Source organism: Lagenorhynchus albirostris, chromosome 17 (genome assembly GCF_949774975.1).
Source record: "Lagenorhynchus albirostris chromosome 17, mLagAlb1.1, whole genome shotgun sequence".
NCBI lineage: Eukaryota > Metazoa > Chordata > Mammalia > Artiodactyla > Delphinidae > Lagenorhynchus > Lagenorhynchus albirostris.
In genome coordinates, this window is record NC_083111.1 from 49,069,756 (window position 1) to 49,087,331 (window position 17,576).

At 35.2% G+C, this 17,576-nt stretch overlaps 1 protein-coding gene across 23 annotated transcripts in view; it reads left to right on the forward strand.

The window, feature by feature from the left end:
- Positions 1-17,576, forward strand: part of RIMS2 (regulating synaptic membrane exocytosis 2) — a 576,987-nt gene that overhangs the window by 111,348 nt on the left and 448,063 nt on the right. For all 23 annotated transcript variants that reach the window (XM_060127293.1, XM_060127304.1, XM_060127300.1 and 20 more), the window contains one exon: positions 17,243-17,453. In XM_060127293.1, the coding sequence (XP_059983276.1) occupies positions 17,243-17,453 (211 nt within the window). The remainder of the gene's footprint in view (positions 1-17,242; positions 17,454-17,576) is intronic.

A 17,576-nucleotide genomic window follows, 5' to 3' on the forward strand; every position in this document is an offset into this window, starting at 1 on the left:
ACTGATTTTACATGTTTTACCCTTTTATGATGTAAGAATACTGTGTCCCAAGGCATAGAAATAAATTCAATAATCTTTCTCTAATCAGCAAAAATTGTATTAAAATTGCACACAATGTCATTGTTTTGCTGATTTTTCTCTAAGGCACTGAAACATAATAAGGTAGTAAAATCAATAGCAAAATATAATTAGATGCGACTTTTTCTCAATTTTAAATGATGTCAGTTATGTATCTTGTTTGTAGGTTTTAGAAAATAATCAAGATTGTTATGTTATTTAGTAGATTACAGTGGACATTAAATAAAATAGATGTTTTGTTAGTAACTTTAAAAAGTGATCACTGATTATTGAAACAAAATGACATTTGACTGGGATAAACAAAGATCAAGGCAAATTTGAAAAGCAATAGCTTTATTTCAATAATAAATATAATATAGTTTGCTTTGATTTTCGGCTAGGAAGATTGTAGGAGAAAAGACTAGTACTTTCCGATATTTTAAAAATTAATTCCAAATTAATAACTATTATTTCCATTAATGTTTCTTGGACAACTAATTCATTCTTCTTGTTCTGTGATTTATACAATTAAAAAAATCAGAACTAATAAGTTCTCTTAATAGCTACTTTCTTCATCTTATAATCTTATTGTGCTGAAGATTTTCTGATATATAATTTTCTAGGAGCTTTCCTTTTATCTTTCTGATCCACAGGTCGGGGTACTTCTGAATCTTCTCCTTTAATTCATCTTCTCTTTGATCAGAGTCTAGGACTTCTTATTTCTGAATCACCTCATTTGTTTCTCTCTTTGACTACCATTTGAGAAAGATAACATCCTATCTGCTTACTTTCTATTCACTCACCTATTAAATTATCTTGGAGAGTTGAATTCTGGGTATTCATTTTAATTTATAAATGTTAAAAAGTAGGACTATGCTTTTCATATTCTGTATGAACGTTTTCACAGTAGAATAACTAAGTAAATATTCTGTCAGATAGTATTTAAAAATCTAATATTTCCTGAACAGTAATTTCATTTTAATGAATTTCTATAAATCCCATGTTGTGATTTTCAAAGCTTTAATAATGTAGGTTCTTTGAGGTCTGTATTTTTGGAATTTGTTTATATCATAGTTTTTTTTTAATGTAACAGGAATGTAATTTTGAACTTTGAATGTAATGTAATTTTGATATCAGTAATTCATGTGAAAATATAGGTATACGTAGAACAAAGTATCCCATTTTGACTTTCCATAAGTACTGAGGCATAGAAAATGGATTGAGCCGATTTTCAGTTGTCAGTTCATTCATCTTTGCAGAAATTGCTTAATATACAAATTAAATAATTTTAAATTCTTTTCTTTCTTTCACTATTTTTTCACATTAATATTAAAATGAGGGAAAATTGTCTGTAAAGATAATATAATATAGGTTATATGTAGGGTGTAAACGAGTCTTTGGATAATTAAAATGGGCATACTAGGAAAAAATGATAAATGCTATTTAATGCAACTGTTATTTTAACTTGGTGTTGCCAATATGTAGCATAACATCAAAGGTAAGTTTTTTTAATACAGATTAATTAAACCAATCAATTGGATTAGTTTGATTTTGAATTTTCATGTAATAACAGTTTTAATCATGTTGTGACATGTTAAATAATAAATGTACTTTTGAGGGCTTCCCTGGTGGCGCAGTGGTTGAGAGTCCACCTGCCGATGCAGGGGACATGGGTTCGTGCCCCGGTCCGGGAAGATCCCACATGCCGCAGAGTGGCTGGGCCTGTGAGCCATGGCCGCTAAGCCTGCGTGTCCGGAGTCTGTGCTCCGCAACGGGAAAGGCCACAACAGTGAGAGGCCCGCATACCTCCCCCCCCCGCCAAAAAAAATGTACTTTTGAAATATTAGGAAAATCTAAAATTTGAAATATTGGAATGAGATGGCCACTAATATAGTAATCCTCTTTGATAATGAGGTATTTTAATAGGAAAACGATGCTAAGGGGAAGCATGTTAGCATAGAGAAATCATAGGTGAAAGTTTTTAGGTAGCAAAGGGTTTGAGAGACACAAAGACGACTAGTGTGGCTGTAATATAGTGGACAGGAGGGAGTGCGACAGGCAGTGAGGTTCTGAAGGTAGGACTCAGACAGGGCATTGTTTCTCTAGAGAGTGAGAAGGAGTTTGGATCTGAATGTCAGTATAAAGGGAAGATACTGAAAAGTTTTAAACATGGGAGTCACATAATTTAATTTATGTATAAAAATCTGGCTGTTCTATGAGTAGAGTGAGTGAGGATGGAGGTCGAGAGAGTAAGGAGGAGGCTTTTGTGAAGGACTTGGCTAGAGATTATGATGACTTGGACCAGGTTGATGATACTGAAGATGGAGGGAAGTGGATTGGGGATATATTTGGAGGTTGAAATGACATGATTTGTTAGTGGAGTAGATTTAGAAGAAGTTAGTAAGGAAGATGAGAGAACCAAAGAGGACTGCCAGAATTCTGATTGGAAGAACTGATTGGGTGGTGATACCATTAACTATGATCAAGAAGGGGAAAGGATGAACAGGTTAGAGGTAGAAACTAAAACTGAAGTTTTAAATTTTTAAAGTTTAAGATGCTAATAAGTTAACCAGCTTTGAAGGAGAGATATGGATTAGCTGCAGATATAACTTTCAGAGTTGTCAGTATAATGCATAAAACTAGAAGAGGAGACAAGATGATGTAGGGAGAGAGTATGTGATGAAGAGCAGATAAGAAGGTCCAAGACTTAGCCCTGAAAATTCTCACACTGTGCATGGTACTAGGCATCCAGAGATAAAAGGACTATGGTTCCTGCTCTCAAATATTTCATATTCAAGAGGGAAAACATGCTGATAAGTAATTAAAAACAATATTGTGGAGACTTCTGGTTTCCTTTTTGACATATAGAGTTTGGAAGCTGTCACTCCCATCCTTACAATGAGAAAAATGCTGAACAAACTGAAAATCAACAACTCTTCTTAGATCCCAGAAAATTGAGGACACAGGACAAATCAATGCCCTGACAACAGAAAGAAGAGGTGAATAAAGAGAGTCACAGCTTCCTGGGAGCAGAAACCACCGGAGCTAGGAGCTGGTAGGAAATTGAGGAAATACTGAAGGCTCAGTGTGGACTAACTTGAGTTAAAAATTCTTGGAAATCCACCTTTAGGGGATCCCCCACCCCAGTTTTGTAAGTTTTACCTCCATGAACTCTACCAAGTTCTCAAGGTAAAGATCAGTGAAAAATTCCCTCATACTTTCACCAGGGGGATGGGAAAAGTAACCACTTTGACATACTCCCAGAGATTTTCATTCTCAAAGGAAACTACTTTGCCAGAGCCTAACCAACATGAGAGTAGAGAAATACCCAATTATTGTCCCCCTAACCTTCCTGTCTCTCCAAAACAGGAAAAGAAGCTGAGAAGCACTTGTGACAGTCACAGCCCAGGGGCACTAGCCCATGAAAAGACTAAGACTTATTTATAGGATTATAGAATGCTTCTCTTCCAAGTGTCAGTTTAGGGATCTAGGCTGCTTCCATCTTGTTGGCAAGCCAATTAGAACACATAGCTACCAGGATTGCTGCATCAGAGGAAGAGAGAGAGAATGGAAAACACACATTTATTCTTTTTTTTTTTTTGAAGAAATAGAGACATTTTTAATTATTGTCAGTGATTACAAAATCTATCTCTTAATAATTGATAGAACAAGTAGACAGAAAAATCAGTAAGTATACAGAAGACCTGAACAATACTATCAACCAACTGAATGGAATGAATTTTTTTAGAACATTTCTACTCAACAACAGCAGAATACTCATTCTCTTAAAGTACACACAGAAATTTTACAAAATAGAACATGTTCTATGAGCCATAAAACGTCTCAATAAATTTAAAAGAATTCAACCATAAAGCTATGTGCTATGACCAAAATTATATTAGTTATTAATAACAGAAAGATATCTTAAAACTCCCCAAATGTTTGGAAACTATTATATAATCCATGGGTCAAAGGAAAAAAAAAGGAAATTCGTATATATTTTGAACAGAAATAAATGAAAATACAGCATATTAATATTTGGGAGATGAAGCTGAGGCAATACTTATAGGGAAATTTATATGATGAAAAACTTACACACATTTATTCTTTTTTTTTTTTTTTTTTCGCTATGCGGGCCTCTCACTGTTGTGGCCTCTCCCGTTGCGGAGCCCAGGCTCCGGTCGTGCAGGTTCAGCGGCCATGGCTCATGGGCCCAGCCGCTCCGCTGCATGTGGGATCTTCCCAGACCAGGGCACGAACCCGTGTCCCCTGCATCGGCAGGTGGACTCTCAACCATTGTGCCACCAGGGAAGCCCTCACACATTTATTCTTAATTGTGTAAGACAGGAAGTGACATAGGTCACTTTTACTCATAGCTCATTGCCCAGAACTTGTCACAAGGCTCTTAACTAACTGCAAGGAAGTCTAGAAACTCCATGTCCTCATGAAGAGAGGGAACTCTATATAGTGAGCACTAGTAACATCTAGTACAGTTAGTTTACATTTGATTCTTATTTATTGCAATGAGATGGATATTTCAGGATGCCAAAAGATAAAGACATGCCAAAAGAATGCTGTAGTAGCAAAGATAACTCCAGTATTAGTCCCCATTCTTGGTACTGTTGGTTCTTCTGAAACTGCTGTAAGTAATGACTTGAGATCAAGATCTAATTTTTACAATACTGAAGGGTAAGGTTAATAATATGAAGAAAATTCAAATACAGAAGTATCCTCTCAAAGGAAGGAAATTTGCTGTATGTAGTGTTTCAAGGAATACCAATTCAATTTTGTCAGTGGGATTACAGGGAGATTTCTTTGTATTCTCTTAGGTGGCAGTGAAAGGAGATTAAAAATAGGTTAACAGTGAAAATATTATGAAAGCATACTGAGAAACCCTTAGTTGAACATTAGAGATTACGAAGTACAATAATAAATAGGATAAAGAGTAAACAAAATAATTTTTAAAGGGAGGAGCGAGATATCAGAAAATCATTCTTCTGTTCTTGGATGGAAGCTGTCTACTTTGGTTTGTCATCTGTTTGATCCAAGAGTCGTTGGTTAGCTCTTTCTCTCCAAAGACCATTTGTTTCTGGGGATTCTTAAGACTCTTTTATTTAAGGTCTCCTGATGGAGCAGATTTCCAACAGTCCATGCAAAATTGTTTGTGTCTTTTTAGTTGTGAAACATAAGTCCAAAGATCAACATTTTGAGGCTTTTGTTGAAGTGCTAATTGTTAACATGACTTATTAACAGTCTTTTCCATCATAATCCTGAGGTAGTTTTTCTGTCCTATCTCTTCCAGAAGACTAAATCTGTAGGTTTCAGGTCATAGAGTGTTCCTTAGAAGGATGTTTTGGAAATCCTGCTTGTACCTGTTGATGTTAAGACTAAGTGTATCACATGATTCCTTTGCTGTGCTTAATCATGTTAACTTGCAATAACGCTAACTCTAGGGTCAGAAGTGAAATACTAAATGCCTGGGCAGCCTATTATTAACTTAAAAAAAAAAGCTAATAGATCTCCCCAAAAGTTGATTTTATTGTTTTGAAGGCTAATGACAATGGAAATTGAAGGGTCATAGAGAATATTGTTAATTTTACTTAAAAAATTCCACTTGTTTTTTTTCTACTTTTTCTTAAGCTTGAGGATGATATGGACAAAGATGTTTTCTTGTAAGCTACGTACTTCTTATTGGCGCTTGACTGGTCAAAGCAGTTGATACGGACTTGTGAAATAGTGAAGGCAGTTCCTGCACATAAATATGTTTCCAGGTCCAACATAGATAGTCCTCAACCTGAGTGGTCTAAAATTGACTGCATTTGTCATGTATCTTAGAACCAACTTAAATTCCTTTTGGCTCAAAAAAGGGGTCAATAAATAAAGAAAAATTATTATGATAGATTGCTTGTTCAGAAAATGCATTTAGAAAAATTGATAAAATTACCAAAGTGTTTATTGCCAAGTAAAGTTTTTATTAAAACATAACATATGTAGTGAAAAGTGCACAATTTGAAAATATACAGCTCATTGAATTGTCAGACAGTGAATATATCTGGAAATCATCACTGAAAGCAAGAAGCAGAACATTACCAGCCCTTCAGGATCTCTTCCTTATGCTTCCTTCCAGGGAGGACTGTCTACCACCCCAGGGGGTGGTTTTTATCTTGAATTTTTTCTAGCACCACATATTATTTTTGCCTACTTATATTTAGACTTCATACAAATAGAATCATTTGGTATATTGTGTCTATATTATTTTGCTTAATGTGTTTGTGAGATCCATTCATATGATTGCATATAGTTGTATTTCATTCATTCTCATGATTGTATGGTACTCTAGTATCTGAAAATACAATTCATTTATGTTTTACTATTTCTGTACATTGCAGTTGTTTCCAGTTTTTGGCTATGAATAGTGCTGTGATATACATTCTGATGCCATTATTTTTTCTTATTACTTTGGAAAATTTTGTAGTTATTTGTGAAAGTGAAGTACTTCAGCTATTTAAAAATATTTTCAAACGTTAAATCTAGTTACTATGTCAGGGTGTCTATGTCTCTAGTTTCCCATTTATTTATTTGATAATGCTATAGATACCGTTTCTTGAGCATGCCCTACTGTTTGATGTTTTGGTGCGTCTGCATCTGGCCAAGAAAGGGAGAAAAGGCATTCCAGGGAGAGGAACAGGGTGATATGATCAGATTTGCATTTTAGAAAACCAGTAGAGTTGTAATAGTCACTTAGGCAGCTATTTAGAAGTTCAGAGGAGAGACCTGCTCTGTGACTGGGGTGGCCATCTATATGACATATGTTTATTCTTTTTTTTTTTTTGCGGTACACGGGCCTCTCACTGTTGTGGCCGCTCCCGTTGCGGAGCACAGGCTGCAGACGCGCAGGCCCAGCGGCCATGGCTCACGGGCCCAGCCGCTCAGCGGCATGTGGGATCTTCCCGGACCGGGGCACGAACCTGTGTCCCCTGCATCGGCAGGTGGACTCTCAACCACTGCACCACCAGGGAAGCCCTATTCTTTTTTTAATAAAAGGACATTAGTCCGTTCTGTCAGCGGATTAGTAAAGCAGTGGCTTTTATACTTTTTAAAAAAACTTCCATCCATAAAAAGAAATATATTTTGCACTATAACCCAGGATACACATACCTACATAGAAATATACATATATATGTGTAATAGAAACAAGATTTATATGAAATCTTACTTGCACTCTTTCCAATGCTATGATCTATTCTATTTCATTAAAAATCATGAGTCTTGGCCTGCTAAATTGATTTTATGTCCTTATATTGGGTTGTACTCTGCAGTTTGAAAAGCACTCTATAATGTGTGTGACTGCATTTAATGATCACATTTTATAACTGCATGCCATGAACTTGTAGAAAGCACAACTTCAAACTCATCATCTAATGAAAGTCAGTGTTATGGAAATCATGAAAGTACACTTGTAAGATGTATGGGAAAACAACAACAGCAACAAAAAGCTATGTGGCTGGGCATAAAATTACCAGGCACAGCAGGATTACTAGGAGCTAACAGATTGAAAAATTTCTGTTTTCTTAAAGAACTCAGAAGTGAAGAAATTTTACTTTGGAAAACAGTTCAATGAGTTGCTTTGGTGAGGATGGAGAAAATAGACATGAAAAAGTTGGATAAAACAGCTTTTTGAAATAAGAAAGTGGAAAAAGCAATATTTCTAAATTGATAAATTATTGTATATGTCTTTTAAATATTTATTTGTCATAAAAGTTTTAAATTAAATGTGAGTACATCTTTGACTCTTTTATCTGTATCAGGGATCTGCAAAATATGGCCTGTGGGTCCAATCCTGCCTGCTGCCAGTTTTTGTAAATAAACTTTTATTGGAACACAGTCAAGCTCATTTATTTGTTTATCTATGGCTAGTCTCACATCCCTTTGGCAAAACTGAGTAGCTGTGACAGAGACCCTATGATCCACAAGGCTTATAATATTTACTATCTGGACCTTTGCAGAAAAAGTTTGCTTACCTCTGATTTACATCACTGGAAACTTATGTATTTACCTTTATATTTATATTTATAAACTTAAATATGCAAGCTTATATATTTAAGATTGTTTAGACCTTTCATTGTATTTGGAGTTTGGTTCTGACAATGTTGTTTTCGAGTGGAACAAACAAAAAACCCAATGAAATAGAATGCAGAGTCCATAAATAGACATTTGCACATGTGAGAACTAAGTATATGATAGATTGCTATCACAAATCAGTGGAAGAAAGGATGGTCTTTTTAATGGTGCTGGGAAAATAGAGTCTCTATACGCAAAAGCTTAAAATTAAGTTCTTGCATCACATCACATATAAAAATAAACTTTAGATCGATTAAAAGCCTAAATGTGAGAGGCAAAATTATAAAGCTATTAGAAGAAACTGTAGAATTTTTTGTGACTGACTCAGGGGTAAGTAAGGATTTTTATTATAGCCAGCCACCAAAACCACGAACCATGCAGGGAGAAACTGATGTATTAGAATGCAACAAAATTAAAGAATTCTGCTGAACAAAGAACAGAATTAGCCATCATTTGTCAGACTAGGACATTTGCTATGCTCAGCTTATAAAGAATTAACATATAGGCTTTGCAGGGTTCTTCTGCAAATCAGCAAAAACAAATAAACAACCCCATAACCCCCCCACCCTGCCCCTGCCCCACCAGGAAAACCAATAGAGATTTGGTAAAGGATGGCAGGAATAGGTAGTTCACAGGTAGGGCAGTTCAACTGGCTGAACTTCATTAGGAGTCAGAAAAATGTGAACTTAAAAAAATAAAACATCAGTTCATTCTACCCAAGCTGCAAAATTTAAAAAATTGAATAATATCATGTATAGGCAAGGATAAGAGGAAACTGGAGCCTTCATACCCTGCTTGCAGGTGTGCTAACTGGGTTAAGCCATTTGGAGGGAAGTTCAGAAATACTTAGTGAACTTGAGTATGTCTATTATATTTCTGTATACATATCTCAGAGAAAAACATGTGTGTTTATAAATATCTCATTACAGAAATATTACAATTTATTGGAAATATACGGTAATGAATTATAAAGGGCCAACTTATTTATTTACTAATTCTTTTTTTAAATTGAAGTATAGTTGATTTACAATATCGTGTTAGTTTCAGGTGTATAGCACAGTGATTCAGTTATATATATAAATCTATTCTTTTTCAGAATAAAGTGCCAACTTTTAAAAAATAAAGGGATGAATAAAATGTAAATAGGGAACATTATACAGCCATTAAAATGTGTAAACTTGTAGTTGTTGGAGCTTGGATTCTGCAGCAACATTGAATTTGTATCTGGCTTTACTTACTAGCAGTGTGACTGTAAGTAAAAATAGCTTCTCTGTAGAATAGAATAATAGTAGAATATTTATAATAGTACCTATCTACCTGATACACAGTAAGCACCATATGCATTAGCTATTGTTTATTCTATTTAGATTTTAATATAAAAATGTAAAGACTGGTTCCTGAGGGAAGGGAAGTCACATCGGGGAAGGGAAAATAGTTAATTAAAAAGGGAGCCAAGCATGGATCAGTGCAACCAAGCTCATGATCAACTCTATTTTGGATACCTACGGTTTAAAAACAGAGAAAGAAAGAAAATTAAAAAAAAGGTGTGCATTGTAATCTATCCTAGGAGGAAACGAGAGCATGTATAAAATATAAATGCCCTATAATGGATGCACCATAGTGAGTCTAAAGGGTGAGTGGCTTTAGCTGAAAGAGGGGAAAGAAGCAGTGCAAAAAATGAGGTTGAAGGGGTGAATGTGTTCGAGAACATTCGAGGCTTTGTATGTCTTCATAAGAAGATTTTTCTTCTTCTTAAAAACAATCAGAAGCCATTAGCGTATTTTAAGCAGTGAGATGACAAGATAATTTTTCTGTAGTACGCAGAAGGGGAGAAGTGTGGATGTGAGTAGCCTAGCCAGGAGGCTAGGTGGGCATTGATGGTAACAAGGCCTATGGTATTGACAATGGATTCAGAGACAAGCGGAAGGATTCAAGACATATTTAAGGAGTAAAATTGAAAGGACTTAGATTAATTATGCATTTGAAGGAGGGAGATATTTCTAGAATAATTCTAGATTTCAGGCCTGCATAATTAAATGGTGGCACAATTCACTGAAATTGTGCACTGGCAGGAACACTGGCAGGGAATTTAGTTTAATAGGAAAATTAGGAGTTCGCTTTGATACGCACTGAATTCCAACTGGCACTGAGACTTCCAAATAGAGATGTCAAGTAGGCAATTGAAGCTCAGAGGAGAAGTTTGAGCTGAGGATTTACATTTATAAGTAATTTATATATAGGTGGAAATTGAAGTCTTAGGTGTGGGTATGATTGCCTAAGAAGACATAGAATGAAAAGAGAAGAGGGGCCTGAGTCTTGACCTTCAAAGGAGAGAGAAAATGAAAGGCAGATACAGGAAGAAAACCAGGAGAGTGTAATAAAAGCCCAGTGGGCATGTGAACATAATTTCAAGTATTGTTGAGAACTCAGTAAGGTGGAGACTAAAAAATTTGTCCATTAGTTTTAGATACAGGGAGATCCTTGGTAAACTTTGTGAGAATTAAGAAATAGACTGGAAATTAGATTAGATTGATTGAAGAGTGACTGGGGTGAGGAAGCAGAGATAGAATTTGGCCTATTTATAAATGGGAAGGGAAGAAATGCTCTTTTTGGCAAGGAATATAATTTAGCTCCCGAATCTGCCTGTACACCACCACTTCTACATATGGTAGTTTCTCGTTTTATAGGACTGGAAGGATGAATACATAAAATCTCTGTATAAGTCCTCTCTTATCGCCCCAAGCTGTTGTAGTCTAGTCCTATCTGAATTTCGGCTTCTCTCTCTCCCTTTGCTGCCTACAGCTGGGAAGATTTGATCCCATCCTACAGCCCTAATAATGCTGTAGTCTCTGGGATTACTGCAGTTGTTATGTAAAAGAGTTTTAAATAGCTCTAATCTAGCACTTTGGGATACATAATTACTAATTTTTCTGCTAATGTGATTGGCCTTCTCCCTGTTTGTGAAATGGGGTTTCTACTTCCCTTGAGGCACTATTTTGTACAACAATTGACTTAACTAGATTTCTGCTTTTTGTTCCAATGTGTCTTGGTAACTTGCCTAATACTCCAGTGCCTCTAGAACTAAAACAAAACATTACTCTAATTTTCTTCTTCTTTCTCTGTTTCCCAGTGGGGTTCAGCCATGTGCTGAAAGATATGCCAGAGATCATAAGTGTGTACACAGGTATACAGTAGAAATGTATAATATACCTCACATATAGAAAGATAGTTCTTCTAAATGGTTGAGAGAAGCTATGATGCAGAGTTCATTCAGTGGTCCACTTAAAATCATGCTTGCTCTGGTACATGTTTATGAGCTTGGGTTTCCTGTAGTGGGGCTTATTTTGTGTTAACAGAGATTCACTTAAACCTGGTGGGAGATCATCAGGGAAAAACAGTATATTGTCTGAAGTTATAGAAAAAAATTGAGAAAACTGGCACGGCTATTTGAATTTACTAATATTAGGTGTGAAAAAGGAAGTCTGCTTTTGTGGTTAAGTAGGTAAAAGGACTTACATAGGTCTATTTTTAATTTACCTACTGACTTTAGGTTAGCACTTTGAAACTAACTTTTTTAAAAGTCAGGCTTATTTGAGGTATAGTTTATTTGCAGTAAAATTCACCTTTAAGACATACACTTCACTGAATTCTGGAAAACATACATAGTTAAATATCTACCACCATAATCAAGACAGACTATATCCTTCACCTCCAAACGTTCCTTGTGTCCATTTGTAGTTAATCCTCTTGCTCTACTCCAGCTCCTAGCAACCATTGTTCTGATTTCTGTCCTAATAATTTGCCTCTTTCTGAATGTTATATAAATGAAATCATATCATATAAAAGTGGGCAATCTGCGACCCATAGGCCAAATCTGGCCCACTGCCTGTTTTCAGTGTCCATAAATAATACTTTATTGGAACACAGCTATGCTCATTCATTTATATATTGCCATTGGTTGCTTTCTGGTTCATGCTTTTTAGATTTTATTGAAGGTATGCTTGTCTAATCTAGCTAAGTAGTCTTTGTTTAACCCAAGGCCTCACTTTTTGTCAATGTTTCCATCTAGAAGTTTTATAGTTATTGTCATTTTATTTAGTTCTGTAATCTATTGTTTACGGTTCTGTAATACATTTAGTTAATTTTTGTATAGGTGTGAGGTATGAGTTGAGGTTCATTTTTTTACACATGGATTTCCAGTTACTTTTTTTACACATGAATTTTCCGTTGCTTTAAAGGGTTATTCTTTATCATTGAATTACCTTGGTATCTTTTTAAAAAAGTAATGACCATTTAAGTGTTGGACTATTCTGGACTCTGTTAGATTCTGTTCTATTGTATGCGTGTTTATCCTTTGCCAATATTTGATTACTTCTGTAACTTTTCTAGTTAAGTCTTAAAATCAGGTAATGTGAGTCCTTCAATCTTTTTGTTTTTCAAAATATTCTGCCTATTCTGAGAGTTTTGCTTTTCCATACAAATTTTAGATTGAGCTTGTCAATTTGTTTAAAAAATTCTTTCCGAGATTGTGACTGAGATGACATTGAATCAATAGATCAATTTGTAGAGAATTGATATCTTAACAATATTGAGACTTCTCATTGATGAATACAGTATATTTCTACTATTAATTAGATCTCTCTTTTGATTCTTTTTATTAGTGTTTTATAGTTTTTACGAAAGATAGCCTGCACATATTTTGTTAGATTTATACCTTAGTCTTTTATTTTTTTTGATGCCATTGCAGATTACTTTTTAAAATTTTGATTTCCAACTGTCTATTGCTAGTATATAAAAATACAATTTTTTTTTTGTATATTGAGCTTGTATCTTGTGAACTTGCTAAACTCATTTATTTATTATAGGAGATTTTTTTATAGTTTCTTTGGGATTTTATACATAGACAATTATGCCATCTGTGCAGTTTAAAAATTTTCCTTTCCAATCTCTATGGCTTTAATTTTTATTGTTTTTTCTGGCTTTGATGCATTAGCCAGGATTTCCAGTCCAGTGTTGGTTAGGAGTAGTGAGAGAGGAGACGTTGTTTTGTTCCTGATTTCAGGGGGAAAGCACTCAATTTTTCAAATACAATATGATGTTAGCTGTAGAGTCTTTTGTGAATACTGTTATTGCATTAAGGAAGTTTCTGTCTATTCCTAGTTTGCTGATTCAGCTGCTTTCTCAGCATATTTTGACATAATCATATGTTTCTTTCCCCTTAATCTGTTAATGTGGTAAATTATATTGCTTGAATTTAGAATGTGGAACCAACCTTGCATTCCCAGGATAAACATCACCTGTTTGTGATGTATTATTCTTTAACATATTTCTGGATTTGGCTTGCTAATGTTGGATTGAGGATTTTTGCACCTTCTCATGAGGAATATTGGTCTATACTTTTCTTTTCTTATTATATTTTTGTATGGTTTTGGTATCAGAGTAATGTTGGCCTTAGGAAATTAGTTAAATGTTTCTTTCACTTTTACTTTCTGGAAGGGATTATGTAGAATTGGTATTGTTTCTTCCTTAAATATTTTGCAGGATTCATCAATAAAGCCATGGAGAACTGGAGTTTTATTTTTGAAAGGTTTTTAAACTATGAGTTAAATTTCTTTAATAGCTTTAGGACTTGTCAGGCTATCTAGTTCTTCTTGAGTGAGGTGTACTTATTTCTGTCTTTCAAGAAGATGTTCTGTTTCTCATGTAAGTTGTAGAATTTTGGGCATAGAGTTGTTTGTAATATTCTCTTATAATCTTTTACATTTAATTTTGTTTAACTGTGGAGTCTGTAGTGATGTTACCTCTATCATTGTTGTAGGTAATTTGCATCTTCTCTCTTTCTTTCTCTCTCTCTCGATCATTCTGGCTGGAGGTTTATCAATTCTATTGTTTCTATTTTAAAAAGAATCAGTTTTTGGTTTCATTGATTTCTTCTCTAATCTTTTAAAATTTCCTTCCTTCTACTTTCTTTGGGTTTAACTTTCCTTTTTCTTTTTTTGAAACTGATTTGAGACTTTTTTCTTTTTGACATAAGCATTTATTTCTATGTCTGGGTCTGGTTTTCCATAAGATACTTCCAAGGAGTATCATACTCCTGAAGAACTTACTTCAAATCCCTTGCAGTTAAGGTCTTTAACATTTTTTTGCCTGAAAAAGCCTTTATTTTGTCTTCATTTTTTTAAGCATAATTTCACTGCATATAGGATCTTGGGTTGATAGGTTTTTTTTGTTGTTGTTGTTACTTCCTGTCTGTGCTTTATAAAGATGTCATTCCAAAGTCTTCTAACTTGCATGGTTTCTGAAGAATAATCTTCTGTAATTCTTATCATTGGTTCTTTGTAAATAATATGTTATTTTCTCTGGCTGCTTTTATAGTTTTCTCTTTATGTTTGGTTTTTAGCAGTTTGACTATGATGTGTGTAAAAGTGTGTGTGTGTGTGTGTGGTATTTGTTCTACAAAGGATTCTCTGAAGTTCACGTGTTTGTGATTTGCTGCCTTTCATTAGTTTTGAAAAATTCATGGCCGTTATCCCTTCAAGTATTTCCTCTGTTCTGTTTGTTCTGTTTTCTCTTTCTTCATCTTCTGGGACTCCAGTTTTACATGTTAGATCATTTTAGCTCTTGGATGCTCTCTCTCTTTTTTTTTTTTTCTTTTTGGCTACAGCACACAGCATGCAGGATCAGATCCCTGACTAGGGATCGAACCCATGCCCCCTGCATGGAAGCATGGAGTCTTAACCACTGGAACACCAGGGAAGTCCCTTGGATGTTCTTTTTTTCCTACACTTTTTTTTTCTGTTTTAATGTGGATAATTTTTATTGACTTATTCTCAAGCTTACTGTTCTTTTCCTTAGTTCTTTCAAGCCTACTCATGAGACCATCAAAGGAATTCTTCATCTCTGATGACATATTTTTTATTTCCAGTATTTCCATTTGACTCTTACAGTTTCCATCTTTCTGCTTCAGTACCCTATTTGTTCATGTCTGTTGTCCACCTTTTTTCTCTATATCTTTTACCTAAATAATTTTAATCATTTTAAAGTCTGTGTCTGATAATCTTATCATCTTTGTCATCTCTGAATCTACTTGTAGTGATTATCTCTTGACAACGGGTTGTTTATTCCTTGTGTTTTTTTTCCTGAGTCTCATGCTTTTGAGTTGTATTTATGCCTTAAAGTTGGCATGCCTTTTCTGTCAGACTGTCAGTATTGGGGATTAAATCACCAATCAAGTCAGGGGTTCAGACAGGTTTGGATTTTGCTGTTGCCATCATTATCTTTAGTGCACTACTATCTTCAAATTCCTCTAACGTGAGCCACTGTTGCTTTTTGCTTGGGGTGGATGCAGGAGTACTGTAAGTTTTGTTTTGTTTTTATTGTTTTGCTACCCCTTCAGCCATTCCTATCCACTTATGTCACAGAGGGAGGGGGTCTCTCCCCATGTTCTTGCCCATTCCCCAGAGGTAGACAACTGGTGCGTATTTCTTGATCCTAGGCTTGTGATAGGGGCGGGGTGTTCTGTTGTGTGTGTTCTATCTTCCATCTTTGAACAGGCTTTGTCAACCTAGGCCTCAGGGATGAGGCTTGCTCAAGGTTTTTACTCCCTCCTTCCTGTGGAAGCAAATGTGCCTTATATCTCTGAATGGTTTGGGGCAGGAGTTTCCACCCCTCCCTTAGTGATAAAAGGCCTTTAATTTGTGGATAAGATCTTGGTTGAAGATGGTTTTTGTCCCTCTTTCATGGGAAGAGGGTTTTTTTTCAAGCTTTTCCCTAGCTGCAATGGATCTTTACCTTTGCCCTGGGGATGACAGAGTTTACTCCCTTTTCCTGTGGCTTATAGCTTTGGCTTTTTTAGGAGAAATAGTCTGGGAAAATGTGCCTGTGTCCTAGCAGCCACTAGTTAGTCACTTCTGTTATACCTGCATGTGCACCCCCAAAGGATTCTTTTTGTTCTCATGCCCTGCTCTCAATATGCCTGATGAATAACCAGTGGAGGTATGTGGAAGAGTGCTTGGGAGTGAGTGTGAACTTCCCTTGAGTCTGGGCCCCTAGCTATCCCAAACTGTCATGTTAGCCCACACTTGGCCTTTACAATTTGTTAAAGTTTTAATGAATTTCCTCTTACCTAATTGTAAGAGGAAACACCTCTTTCCCCTGTGTTCTGCCAAAAGAGAAACAGTGTGGCCCATTGCTCTTTGGAAGGACTTGTTGCTCTTTGGAGTTTAGATTATTTGGTTGCCTTATAATCTCAACTCTGTGAAGGGCTCAAAACAAGTTATGATATTTTAGATTATTTAGCCTTTTGTCCTTTCTAGGATGGGAGTGACATTATGTACAGCTTTGTAAATCCTAAACATTAGTTCTGATTAGGAACTTTGATTTATAAATCCAAATTATAGTTCTAAATATTTTAAATTATCCTTTATAAAGACAATGGAAGTGAGAAGTTTTATCACTATTTATTTTTAACTAGAAAAAATAAAGGCCTTACTTTTATTTGTACAGCCTTATTTGGTAGGCTTCTAATATTTCATAGTGTCTTTGCAGCCAACTAATGTCGAGACTATTGAATAGATTTAAACAGTTAGTGAGACCACTCATCCAATGTTCTCCCCTCTGTTTGGATTCTTAAGATCATTCCAATTGAGAGTCTGTCTCAATGATTTGAAGTTCATAGGTTTTGGTTTCACTGTGTAAGTCAAATCAGTCTTTTTGTGAAGCTAAACTGTTGAAAAATAACATTGTAAATATTTTACAGTATATGATTGAAAATATATTGCAAATGGTTGGTAGAAATTCTACAATTACAGTTCAAAGAAGTATCTTAATTGTATTGTTTCTTAAATTAGCATGTATATCAGAAGGCAGAAGGCAGAACTACTTACAACACTTTTGTGATGTGATGTGCCATAAAAGATGTTATTCTATAAACAGAAAATTAAATTTTTATTCTGTGTTCTCCTATGGATTTTTTTGGGTATAAAAGTGTGTCCACAGATTGTGGTAATTATTTTTTTTTTGAGACATCAGGAAACCAAATTTTTCTTATCTGTGTTCTCTGCAGAAAACTTCATCAGCAGTTTGAAATGTATAAGGAGCAGGTAAAGAAGATGGGAGAAGAATCACAGCAACAGCAAGAACAGAAAGGTGATGCTCCAACCTGTGGTATCTGCCACAAAACAAAGTTTGCTGATGGATGTGGCCATAACTGTTCATATTGCCAAACAAAGTTCTGTGCTCGTTGTGGAGGTCGAGTGTCATTACGCTCAAACAAGGTACAGAATGAAAATTACACTTCATAATTCTCTTATACTTAAGCTTATCTTGAATAAAATAGACAGCTGAAATTAATACTCAGGTTAATCAATGAATAAGAACCTTCCCTAGTGTCTTCAATT